General features: G+C 44.7%; 1 protein-coding gene across 2 annotated transcripts in view; it reads right to left on the bottom strand.

Annotated features, from left to right (window-relative positions):
• Window positions 1–13,114, bottom strand: part of tube1 (tubulin, epsilon 1) — a 17,895-nt gene extending 4,781 nt beyond the window's left edge. The window contains exons 1-11 of one of the 2 annotated variants that reach the window (XM_024000149.2): window positions 12,908–13,114; window positions 12,318–12,726; window positions 11,981–12,090; window positions 11,708–11,760; window positions 11,502–11,562; window positions 11,299–11,414; window positions 10,872–10,993; window positions 10,537–10,724; window positions 10,243–10,415; window positions 9,744–9,884; window positions 8,128–8,268 (exon numbers count right to left, since the gene is read on the bottom strand). In XM_024000149.2, the coding sequence (XP_023855917.1) occupies window positions 8,128–8,268; window positions 9,744–9,884; window positions 10,243–10,415; window positions 10,537–10,724; window positions 10,872–10,993; window positions 11,299–11,414; window positions 11,502–11,562; window positions 11,708–11,760; window positions 11,981–12,090; window positions 12,318–12,342 (1,130 nt within the window). In that variant the 5' untranslated portion in view covers window positions 12,343–12,726; window positions 12,908–13,114. Of the gene's footprint in view, window positions 1–8,127; window positions 8,269–9,743; window positions 9,885–10,242; window positions 10,416–10,536; window positions 10,725–10,871; window positions 10,994–11,298; window positions 11,415–11,501; window positions 11,563–11,707; window positions 11,761–11,980; window positions 12,091–12,317 lie in introns of both variants that reach the window. The other variant, XM_024000150.2, reaches the window with a different exon arrangement.

Here is a 13,114-nt window from a genome sequence, read left to right as displayed (position 1 = left end):
CTCCTGTTTCTGTTGCTCTTGACAACATGCCACGTGAAAAAGGTCTCTGCAGGGAGGGAAGAAGGTGGGAGCTGAATGGGCCAGTCATGAATCAGGGGCGTCTGTACTGGAGCACAAACACACGGCGGTGAATGGGAACACTATTTGAGAGTGAGCAGTCGGGAAGGTCATCTCTGGGTCTTATGAGTAGTTATGATGCTGGGTGAACTGGCAGCCCTTTTCATTCGAGACGGGGGAGGGGAGGATAGTGCTCAAAGTCATTTCCCCCGTGGGGATCAATGAAGAATGGATCGTTCCATGTCATTTCAGCAAGCCACGACACCCACTATCTCAGATTGTTCTAAAGTTTGGTCCAACTCAGATGTTGCGTACTACACTGAACAAAAATATAAATGCAACATGTAAATGTTCTGGTCCCATGTTTCATGAGCTGAAATAAAAGATCCCAGAAATGTTCCATATGTACAAAAAGCTTATTTCTCTCAAATTTTGTGGACAAATTAGTTAACATCCCTGTTAGTGAGCATTTTATCCTTTGTCAAGATACGCCACACCTGCCAGGTAGATGGACTATCAAGAAGCTGATTAAACAGCATGAACATTACACAGGTAATGATCATGGGGACAATAAAAGGACACTTTAAAATGTACAGTTTTATCACGCAACACTATGCCACAGATGTTACAAGTTGAGGGTGCGCGCAATTGGCATGCAGACTGCAGGAATGTCCATCAGAGCTGTATCCAGAGAATTGAATGAGCCGCCTCCAATGTCATTTTAGAGAATTTGGCAGTAGGTCCAACAGGCCTCACAACCACATGTAACCACGCCAGCCCAGGAACTCCACATCTGGCTTCTTCACCTGCGTGATCGTCAGAGGGGGAGGGCGGGGTGCTGAGGAGTATTTCTGTCTGTAATAAAACACTTTTTTGGAGAAAAAACTATTCTGATTGGCTGGGCCTGGCTCCACAGTGGGTGGGCCTATGCCCTCCCAGGCCCACCCATGGCTGCGCCCCTGCCCAATCATGTGAAATCCATAGATTAGGGCCTAATACATTTATTTAAATTGACTGATTTCCTTATATGAACTGTAACTCAGCAAAATTTTGGTATTTCTATTTTTGTTCAGTATATACACAGTACCAGTATGAGGGCATTTTCTGTTAAACCTTACCAATGCTTGTGCACTAAAATATCCTTCTTTAAGCATAGGCATTGGGCTTGAGTTTGTTAAAGAAACTAAGTTATATAAGATAGAAAAGTACGTTTTGCATTAATAGAGGCCTGTGTGTGAAGTACGACCCCATGATGTCTGGGTGCTCAGCCAAGACCCGACAAAAACTAACTGGTTCCTCTTAGCTTAACTGGAGACAGAGTAAAGGTTATATCCTGCACACAAGTGACAGAGCTGTTGTTCTGTTTGGAGCCTGTTTCTGGGCCAAAGATTTATGCTTTGTGTGTGTGTGTGTGACCAGTAGGACCATACATCATCTGGGACGACAGTCAAAGGCGCTTGCTTGCCCAACTTGGGGGAACCGTTGAGCTACTGTTAGAGGAAGTATGTCTGGAGTGACTTCCTGTCACTTTGGTACCCATTGTCCTCACTCAGTTGCGACAGACTGATACAACCTCTCCATTATCGTCTGTACCCTGTAACCCAGTTGTCTCCACACACACACACACACCCTTGTTTTTGAAAGAAAAGCTATTTTTTTGTCCATTAAAATAACATCAAATTGATCAGAAATACAGTGTAGACATTGTTAAATGTTGTAAATTACTATTGTAGCTGGAAACGACAGATCTTTTTATGGAATATCTACAACGGCGGACAGCGGCCCATTATCAGCAACCATCACTCCTTTGTTCCAATGGCACGTTGTGTTAGCTAATCCAAGTTTATAATTTTAAAAGGCTAATTGATCATTAGAAAACCCTTTTGCAATTATGTTAGCACAGCTGAAAACTGAGCAAGAGGACAAGTACATTAGAGTGTCTAGTTTGAGAAACAGACACCTCACAAGTCCTCAACTGGCAGCTTCATTAAATAGCACACGCAAAACACCAGTCTCAACGTCAACAGTGAAGAGGCGACTCTGGGCTCCTGGCCTTCTAGGCAGAGTTCCTCTGTCCCAGTCTCTGTGTTCTTTTGCCCATCTTAATCTTTTTATTGGCCAGTCTGATATGGCTTTTTCTTTGCAACTCTGCCGAGAAGGCCAGTATCCCGGTCTTGCCTCTTCACTGTTGACGTTGAGACTGGTATTTTGCGTGTGCTATTTAATGAAGCTGCCAGTGGGGCCTCCCACTCTTTCTATTCTGTTTAGAGCCAGTTTGTGCTGTTTTGTGAAGAGAGTAGTACACAGCATTGTACGAGATCTTCAGTTTCTCGCATGGAATAGCCTTAATTTCTCAGAACAATAATAGACTGATGAGTTTCAGAAGAAAGATCTTTGTTTCTGGCCATTTTGAGCCTGTAAATCAAACCCAAAAATGCTGATGCTCTACATTTACATTTACATTTAAGTCATTTAGCAGACGCTCTTATCCAGAGCGACTTACAAATTGGTGCATTCACCTTATGATATCCAGTGGAACAACCACTTTACAATAGTGCATCTAACTCTTTTAAGGGGGGGGAGGTTAGAAGGATTAACTTTATCCTAATCTAGGTATTCCTTAAAGAGGTGGGGTATTGGTGTTCCGGGATGGTGATTGACTCGCTGACCTGGCGTCATGAGAGATTTTGTTCCACCATGGGGTGGAGCGCGAACAGTTTTGACTGGGGACTAGCAGGGAACTGTACTTCCTAGAGATAGGGAGAGCGAGCAGGCCAGAGGTGGATTGAACGCACGTGCCGTTGTTTGGGTAGATGGCCTGATCAGAGCCTGAAGGTACGGAGGTGCCGTCCCCTCACAGCTCGTAGGCAGCACCATGGTCTTGTAGCGGATGGCGAGCTTACTGGAAGCCAGTGGAGAGAGCGGAGGAGCGGGGTGACGTGAGAGAACTTGGAGATAGTTAACACCACGACGGGCTGCGGCGTTCTGGATGAGTTGTAGGGGTTTAATGGCACAGGCAGGGAGCCCAGCAACAGGAGTTGCAGTAATCACAGAGGAGATGACAAGTGCCTGGATTAGGACCTGCCGCCGCTTCCTGCGTGAGGCAGGGTCGTACTCTGCGAATGTTGTAGAGCATGAACTACGGAACGGTCACTGCCTTGATGTTAGTTGAGAAACGACAGGGTGTTGTCCAGGATCACGCCAAGGTTTTAGCCACTCTGGGAGAGGACACAATGGAGTTGTCAACGTGATGGCGAGATCATGAAGGGCAGTCCTTCCCGGGAGGAAGAGAGCAGCTCGTCTTGCCGAGGTTCAGCTTGAGGTGGTGATCTCCGTCATCCCACACTGATATGGTCTTTCCAGCCATGCAGAGATGCGATTCACCCACCTGGTTATCAGAGGGGGAAAAGGAGGATATATATTGTGTGTCGTCTGCATAGCAATGATAGGAAGAGTAGATGTAGGATATGACAGAGCAAGTGACTTGGTGTATAAAGCGAGAATAGGAGACAGAACAGGACCCTAGGAGAGGAACCAGTGGGAGAGGCACGTGGTGCGGAGACAGATCTCGCATGCCACCTGGTAGGAGCGACCTGTCAGGTAGGACGCAATCCAAGCGTGGGCCGCCGCCGGAGATGCCCAGCATCGGAGGGTGGAGAGGAGGATCTGATGGTTCACAGTATCAAAGGCAGCCGAAGGTCTAGAAGGATGAGAGCAGAGGAGAAGGAGTTAGCTTTAGCAGTGCGGAGCGCCCGTGACACAGAGAAGAGCAAGTCTCAGTTGAATGACTAGTCTTGAAACCTGAACTGTTTGGATCAAGAAGGTCATTCGAGGAAGATAGCAGGAGAGCTGGCCAAGGACGGCACGTTCAAGGAGTTGGAGAGAAAGAAAGAAGGGATACTGGTCTGTAGTTGTTGACATCGGAGGGATCGAGTGTAGGTTTTTTCAGAAGGGGGTGCAAACTCTCGCTCTCTTGAAGACGGAAGGGACGTAAGCCAGCGGTCAACGGATGAGTTGATGAGCGAGGTGAGGTAAGGGAGAAGGTCTCCGGAAATGGTCCTGGAGAAGAGAGGAGGGGATAGGGTCAAGCGGGAGGTTGTTGGGCGGTCCGGCCGTCACAAGACGCGAGATTTCATCTGGAGAGAGAGGGGAGAAAGAGGTCAAAGGCACAGGGTAGGGCAGTGTGAGCAGAACCGCGGTGTCGTTTGACTTAGCAAACGAGGATCGGATGTCGTCGACCTTCTTTTCAAAATGGTTGACGAAGTCATCAGCAGAAGAGGGAGGAGGGGGGAGGAGGGGAGGAGGATTCAGGAGGGAGGAGAAGGTGGCAAGAGCTCCTAGGGTTAGAGGCAGATGCTTGGAATTTAGAGTGGCTAGAAATTGGCTTTAGCAGCAGAGACAAGAAGAGGAGAATGTAGAGAGGAGGGAGTGAAAGGATGCCAGGTCGCAGGGAGGCGAGTTTCCTCCATTTCCGCCTCGGCTGCCCGAGCCTGTTCTGTGAGCTCGCAATGAGTTCCGTCGAGCCACGGAGCAGGAGGGGAGGACCGAGCCGGCCTGGAGGATAGGGGACATGAGAGTCAAAGGATGCAGAAAGGGAGGAGAGGAGGGTTGAGGAGGCAGAATCAGGAGATAGGTTTGGAGAAGGTTTGAGAGAGGGAAGAGATGATAGGATGGAGAGGAGAGAGTAGCGGGGAGACGAGGAGCGAAGGTTGGGACGGCGCGATACCATCCGAGTAGGGGCAGTGTGGGAAGTGTGTGGATGAGAGCGAGAGGGAAAAGGATACAAGGTAGTGGTCGGAGACTTGGAGGGGGAGGTTGCAATGAGAATTAGTGAGAAGAACAGCATCTAGTAAAGATGAGGTCAAGCGTATTGCCTGCCTTGTGAGTAGGGGGGGAAGGTGAGAGGGTGAGTCAAAAGAGGAGAGGAGTGGAAAGAAGGAGGCAGAGAGGAATGAGTCAAAGGTAGACGTGGGGAGGTTAAAGTCACCCAGAACTGTGAGAGGTGAGCCATCCTCAGGAAAGGAACTTATCAGGGCGTACAGCTCATTTGATGACTCTCCAAGGGAACCTGGAGGGCGATAAATGATAAGAGATGTTAAGCTTGAAAGGGCTGGTAACTGTGAACAGCATGGAATTCAAAGGAGGCGATAGACAGATGGGTCAGGGGAGAAAGAGAGATGTCCACTTGGGAGAGATGAGGATCCCAGTCCACCACCCGCTGACCAGAAGCTTCTCGGGGTGTGCGAGAACACGTGGGCAGACGAGGAGAGAGAGTAGGAGTTAGCAGTGTTATCAGTGGTAATCCATGTTTCCGTCAGTGCAAGAGTCGAGGGACTGGAGGGAAGCATAGGCTGAGATGAACTCTGCTTGTTGGCCGCAGATCGGCAGTTCCAGAGGCTGCTGAGACCTGGAACTCCACGTGGGTCGTGAGCGCTGGGACCACCAGGTTAGAGTAAGCAGCGGCCACGCGGTGTGAAGCGTTTGTATGGTCTGTGCAGAGAGGAGAGAACAGGGATAGACAGACACATAGTTGACAGGCTACAGAAGAGGCTACGCTAATGCAAAGGAGATTGGAATGACWAGTGGACTACACGTCTCGAATGTTCAGAAAGTTAAGCTTACGTTGCAAAAAATCTTATTGACTAAAATGATATAGTACTGCTGGCTGGTGAAATAGGCTAGCTAGCAGTGGCTGCGTTGTTGACTTTGTTTGAAAGTGTAGCTGGCTAGGTAACCTCTAACTGGCTAGGTAACCTCGACAATTACTCTAGACTACACAATTATCTTGGATACAAAGACGGCTATGTAGCCAGCTAAGATMAAACAAATCAAACTGTTGTACTGTAATGAAATGAAATGTAATACTACCTGTAATACTACCTGTGGAGCAAAGCGGAATGCAACTACTCGCTCCAAACCAAACCGGAAGTGCGTATCGTAGAGGGAGAGGCAATAGAAGTGTTGTTTCTTGTATTATTGTCTTTTGTGTCTTTAGAGGACTGCTTCACCTTAATGTCCCCTTTCCCTTTTCTTCTGTCCTTATTTTGTCCCACTTTGTCCCTTCTTTGTCCCTTCTTCTCTTCTGCCAACTAGACACTCCTTGTTAGCTAGCTAGCTTCTTTCAGGAATGTCCCTAGCAACTGCCTAGCAACAGGTAAACAACTTAGCTAGCTAAGAAAACGGTATAATTTTTGGAAAAATTGTTACTTTTTCAAAAGCCTTTCTTCTTTGTTTGCTGCTTGTTTGGTCTCCTATTCAGTTTGCAGTTTTCTTTTGATTTTTTTTTCGATGTACTTTACTCTAAAAAAACATTTAAATTTCAATATTTGTAGGAGCTCATCTTTTCAGCTGTTGCTGCTTAATTTGGAACTCCGGAGCTCTAGATACTCAACTAGTCTAAAGGCCAGTTTTATTGCTTCTTTAATCAGGACAACAGTTTTCAGCTGTGCTAACATAATTGCAAAAGCGTTTTCTAATGATCAATTAGCCTTTTAAAATGATAAACTTGGATTAGCTAACACAACGTGCTATTGGAACACAGGAGTGATCGTTGCTGATAATGGGCCTCTGTAGATATTCCATAAAAAATCTGCTGTTTCCAGCTACAAGTCATTTACAAAATGAACAATGTCTACACTGTATTTCTAATCATTTTGATGTCATTTTAAAATGAACAAAAAAAAGTGATTTTCTTTCAAAAACAAGGACATTTCTAAGTGACCCCAAACTTTTGTACGGTAGCGTACATTCACAAGGTCACGTGCTTTGCAGATGCTTGTATAAGATAGCTTGACTACATAAGGCTGCCGTACTCGTGCGGGGGCTCTCACTCCATTCACTTTGTGAATGGTGCGACCAGCCTCCTTATTGCAATATTGACTTTGGCTCTCCTCATTATTAGTTAAAGGTAGAATTTCCACCACACCAGTCAAAAGTTTTAGAACACCTCCTCATTCAAGGGATTTTCTTTATTTTTACTATTTTCTACATTGTAGAATAATAGTGAAGACATCAAAACTATGAAATAACATATGGAATCAGATACTAACCAAAAAACAACACCAATAAGAAGAGACTTGCTTGGGCCAAGAAACATAAGCAATGGACATTTGACCGGTGGAAATCTGTCCTTTGGTCTGAGGAGTCCAAATTTGAAACTTTTCGTTCCAACCGCTGTGTCTTTGTGAGACGCAGAGTAGGTGAACGGATGATATCTGCATGTGTGGTTCCCACCGAGAAGCATGGAGGTGGTGCTTTGCTGGTGACACAGTCAGTGATTTATTTAGAATTCAAGGCACACTTAACCAGCATGGCTACCACAGCATTCTGCAGCGATGAGCAATCCCATCTGGTTTGCGCTTAGTGGGACTATCATTTGTTTTTCAACAGGACAATGACCCAAAACACACCTACAGGATGTGCAAGGGCTATTTGACTAAGGAGAGTGATGAGTGCTGTATCAGATGACCTGGCCTCCACAATCACCCGACCTCAACCCAATTGAGATGGTTTGGGATGAGTTGGACGGCAGAGCGAAGGTAAAGCAGCCAACAAGTGCTCAGCATATGTGGGAACTCCTTCAAGACTATTCGAAAAGCATTCCTCATGAAGCTGGTTGAGAGAATGCCAAGAGTGTACAAAGCTGTCATCAAGGCAAAGGGTGGCAACTTTGAAGAATCTCAAATATATATTTGGATTTGTTTTAACACTTGTATGTTTCTACATGATTACGTGTGTTATTTCATAGTTTTTATGTTTTCACCATTATTCTACAACATAGAAATAGTAAAAATAAAGAAAAACTCTGGAATGAGTAGGTGTGTCCAAACTTTTGACTGGTACTGTATTTATTGAATATCATGTGAACCATAAAAATAAAAAAAAGGGCCAATTTGCGTGCAATCAATTTGCTTAATTTCTCAGAGATCAAATAAAATTACAACAAATAAAAATGTTTCAGGAATGCAACTCTTACTTGTTTCTAACTACAGAAGCAATTTCAGGAAAATCTGAGACGGTGCGTGTGCTTTTTGAGGTGGAACAATCCTAGTAGCGCTCTCTGGGTCTCACCTCTCTATGTTCCTGCGGAGGTCCGACACTTGCACGTTGCCACGGACCATGAGGGCACAGGCCAGGTACAGGCTGTGTTTGGGGTCAGCCCGGATCAGCTGGTGGTCTTTACTGAAGGCATCAGTGAACATCTGATCAAGCCTGGAGGTAGACAGAGTACACAGCTAAGGAACAACAATTATACAGAAGGGATACATGCCATTTACATTTGACTCATTCAGTAGACGCTATTATCCATGGTGCCTAACTAACAAAAAAAGTTCATTCAACTAAGAAATGTGAAATACCACACTAGCTCTTTTGCAGTACACTTAACGTTATACAGGCCTGGACATGATCATTGGCACAATGTGCAGCTAATATATTTCCCACGTTCATCCTGAAAAGAGAGACACTGGAGTGAAAATGAGTTCCTGTTCCGTCTTGTCCTGTACATTTTTTGCCCGTACTGTCCCAATCGCACAACAGTTCTATAACCCCACAACTTTCCTGTCCTGATAAAAATCACCCCCGCTCAATTTAACACACAGAAATCAGAAATAACTTATTCCGTTAGCTGCACTCTGCTGCATGAGTTTCCATAGCAACGGCCTCGTTTTGGGCTCATGAGACAAGAGCGGGGGCTGTTAGCTAGCTACTATTTTGTTGCCTGCCCAGCTGGGTACCAAAACATTTCTGCAGTAAATATATTTTGATTTGTTTCACACTTTTTTGGTTACTACATGATTCCATATGTGTTATTTCATATTTTTGATGTCTTCACGATTATTCTACAATGTAAAAATAAAGAAAAACCCTTAAATGACTAGGTGTGTCCAAACTTTTGACTGGTAACGTTACTGTATAAATAAATGGCATATATTATGCATTATATTGATATTTATGTGAACTGTTGGAATCATAGAAATAAAAAATGAGTAGGATATTCTAATTCTGTGGTTGGTGTTGTTGTCATGAAAGTGAATGATAAAGACCGTACAGAAGGAGTTGTGAAAAGTCATTGCTTCCAGGGGACACGACCCTTTGAATAGAAATGTTATCAAGATTTTAGAATATGCTTCACCTATTCTCTCTGATTCAGAACATGACGTTGTTCAAGCAACATGTTGGCACCACCACTGGCAAGCGCCTGTATTAGAGCTAGTGTTTTCTAGCCAGATATGCCCTAGCCTCATATTACGTGCTAGCTCAATGCATTTAGCTAGCGATTAGCAGCTAAAGCAAAAAAATTATGTGGAGCTTGCTAAGACTAACTTATTAGCAATTGGCAGAGATAAAGAAACTAATAGTATAATACAAAACATGTGGATTGATATGAAGAAGCAAAGTTGAAAGCAGCATCGTTCTTGTTTCTTGACTGCATGGGAATCCTGTTCCCTTGTCAACCTCTAATCCAGAGATTCAACTGATACACCTGGATTTATAACAAGTACTGTTTTATACAGCACAGATCAGAGAACACAGCATGGATAACACAGAGCTTTGCCATTCACTAACTGTCAACAAAGGGCACTTGTACAGAGGGCGGTGGAGGAGCTCCAAATATAATATTCTGAGTTACAGAAAAGTCTAAACAAAACAGGAGTAAAATTAGCAATAGGGACAGCAGAGCAGACCTTCTGGTGGGGATGTTGACATCAGCCAGGGTGTAAAGAGGGGTGAGGCTGGGCACCAGGTAGTGCAGTCGAGGGAAGGGCACTAGGTTCATGGCTATCTCATTCAGGTCCATGTTGAGTGATCCCTCAAAACGAGCTGAACTGCAACAAAAGAGAAACAAACAGTTAATTGATATCACACATCAGACATTTCAGAATCAAGCAGACAGATGCTATCGCCTAAAACAAACAAGTTGTTTTCTTTATTGACATAAATAACCCCTTTAACATTTCAATGACTGCACTATGCAATTACGTTGTTGGTGGTGAGATGTTTTTATTTATTTATTCTAATGCAGCACTTAAATAATTCAGACTTTTCTCTGATTTTTACAGTGGCAGTAAAATGCACTGGAGGAGACCAGACTCCAAACACCTGGGAGGCTTAATGAAGGGAGTCTGAAGTTCAATAAAATGCCTAGTGTCACAGACAGCAGACAGCTTGTCTCCAGTAGTCTACCTGGTGATATTGAGCAGCAGGTTGGCTACAATGTTGTTCATGGCATCAAAAGGCTTCTCGGCTCCACTGACCCCTCCCTGGCCTGAGATGATGGCACTGTCCTTCTTGATCACAGAACCTGGCTTCCCACTGTGGGACATGTGCTTGATCTTGTTCACTATGTCTACCAGTGACTGGAAGAGGAATCATAAGAACGGACAAATGGAAGGGAATTGTTATTTACAACAGTCAGTAACAGATTGTAAAACATGGTCACGCATAATACGGAAATACCTTGCACGCACGCAAACACACCTGATTCTCCACAGGGAGGACACAGTCGGCATGCTCGGTGAGCTCCCGCATGGCCAAGACACTGTTGTAGGGGGAAGTGACGACATCGTCCTCTGCTGAGGGGTAGACTGAGGTGACGATACGACATACCTCGGGGAACTCCTCCTCCAGAAGTTTCAACACACAGGTGCCCAGGCCTGATCCAGTCCCTGACCATCACAGCATTGGACACAACACATCATGGTTATCCAAAACGTTACACTGAAAAAGCAGAAAGCACCAACGTCGTTCATGTCGTAATAATGTGTTTCAGTAGTTATGAGACTATGTATACATTTGTACACTCGAGTCCTCACCTCCACCCATGGAGTGAATGAGAAAGAAGCACTGCAGGCAGTCACAATGCTCTGCTGCCCTCCTCAGCTGGTCCACAATCTGTTCCCTGTAGGCTGAGCCATACGTCCAGTGGCCCACTGCCCTGGAGAGGAATAAACAGGTGGCACAGTTGTTTTACAAATTCATGTTATCAAACATAAAATGTACCTGCAATCGTACTGATGGAAATTACTACTGAGTGCCAGTCTGGTGCTATCATGCCAAGTCCTTGTCACTCATCGTTATGCCATAAGAAATGGAGTTGGCAAGAGCACAAACAGATCTGGGACCAGCCTGGGAAATGACCATGTATAGCCTATACAGGAAAAAAATGAAGAGTTTCATAAAGCAACATTTTGAAGGCATGCGAGATGGCACGCCGCGAGGCAGGCAGGCACAGTCGCTAACCAGTTGTTGCCTGAGCCGGACACGTCAGTGATGAGCTGAGTGCTATCAAACAATTCTCTCAGCGGGCCCTGTAGAATCTCATTCACCACACCCTCCTCCATGTCCACCAGCACCGCCTGTAGCGAAGACATTAGTCTTGTCAGAGGGTGTGAAGCCGACACACAAACATCAAAGTGAAGCAATAACTCGTCACTGGAATTTACCCTGGCCTTCAGGGATTGGATCCTCCCACCAGTGATGTCACAAGATCCCCCGACGCTTCTCCTGGAAATACACACATAGCAGGGAACCACAGGGGTCATTTGAGAAGGCACTCCATTTGTTTGTCTGAATGAACATGCACGTTTCACAGCCATGTGGTAGCTAGGGTTGAATGGATCACAGCAAGAGATTGGCAGGATGGAATTACCTTGAGTCAACATTCCGAAAGAAGCTGCTCAGAGCCTCATCGTAGATTCCTTTCTAAAATAAATAAATAGGAAGGCCATGTTAGAGATAATGCAGCTTAGGTAATGAATAGCCTATGCCATTGTCCAATGGAAACATACCAGTAGACTAACTTCCTGTCCCATTTCACACAAGTGATAAGACAACATGAGGCAAGTATATTTAGGCAACCAGCCTGGACTTTTCCAACATAAAATCAAATATTTAATTATTTCCTTTAAAAAGTATTACTTACTTTATTGACATGGGAATGTTCCCGCAAAGCAAGATCCCAAAACCTGCAGCCCACCTGGTTACCACACTGCCCAACTGCAGAACACAGACCATGAAAGCTAAGGGGATAGTCTGTCATAGAAAATTGTGAAACCAGCTGAACCATGTAAACATTTGCTAGCTCTTCCAGTTTCAAGTAATGATATTCCTCACTCATCAGCCATCTGGGTAACACAACTTTCGCCAACATGGCGCTGCTTTGTTTACGAGACGACGGTAAACAATGAGCTCAAAATAGATAATCTTTGTCACTGCTCAAAAATCGTAGAAGACAGATAGACAGTATCAAACAAACTGACCTTGTACAACAACTGATTGTGTCATCACTGGAAATAATAGCAGTCTTCTACGACTTATTGCAACATTATCGTTTACAGAACTTCATATCAACTTTCAGGGCAAATGTACACGAATGTAACAAGACAGTTTTATATCCGCCGCACACGTTTGTCGCATGTTGATGCCGTATGTTTGTCATGGAAACATAAACCGTGGACCAATGCAACTTGTTTCTTTCATCATATTCCTCCCTTCAGTTTGACATCGGCTTGCATCTGTATGGCCGAGATGCAATCGCGATGAATGTTGAAGCAATCGAATAAGAACGCGATGAATCAGCACAGAGAAATGTTCCATCAACTTCCATCTTCCACTGTCATCATACGCTAGATGGCAGTACACTGTGGTTGAAATTCATACCTCTCCCTCCTAGAATAATAAACAGGTAAGACCTTATTTATTGCATTCAATATACTTTCCATACAGCAATAGTGGGGTTTTAGGGCCACCTTCTGGATTCAAGGTTTAAAATAAAACCATACTTGATGGTCAAAACCAACTTACTCCGCACAACTAAAATAGTACATCGACAAAACTAAAACAAACTCACACTTCTTCCGTCCTCAAAGTTCCATATTTCCCCACTCAGTCTCTTGGGCCTGAAAGGGTAGCACGGCTCGTGACAGTCTTTCATGTAACTCATTCGTAGAGAAGTCCTCCAATCCCAGAAACTGCTCCACAATGATGTCCGTTTTTCTGGACTTTTTCTCCACTTCGGCAGTGCCGTTGATCACTATAGCCACAAAGACTACAAAGC

This window comes from Salvelinus sp. IW2-2015, linkage group LG14 (genome assembly GCF_002910315.2).
Source record: "Salvelinus sp. IW2-2015 linkage group LG14, ASM291031v2, whole genome shotgun sequence".
Classification (NCBI taxonomy): domain Eukaryota; kingdom Metazoa; phylum Chordata; class Actinopteri; order Salmoniformes; family Salmonidae; genus Salvelinus; species Salvelinus sp. IW2-2015.
Note: the sequence above shows the minus strand (reverse complement) of the source record. Positions and strands in the feature narration are given on the sequence as shown.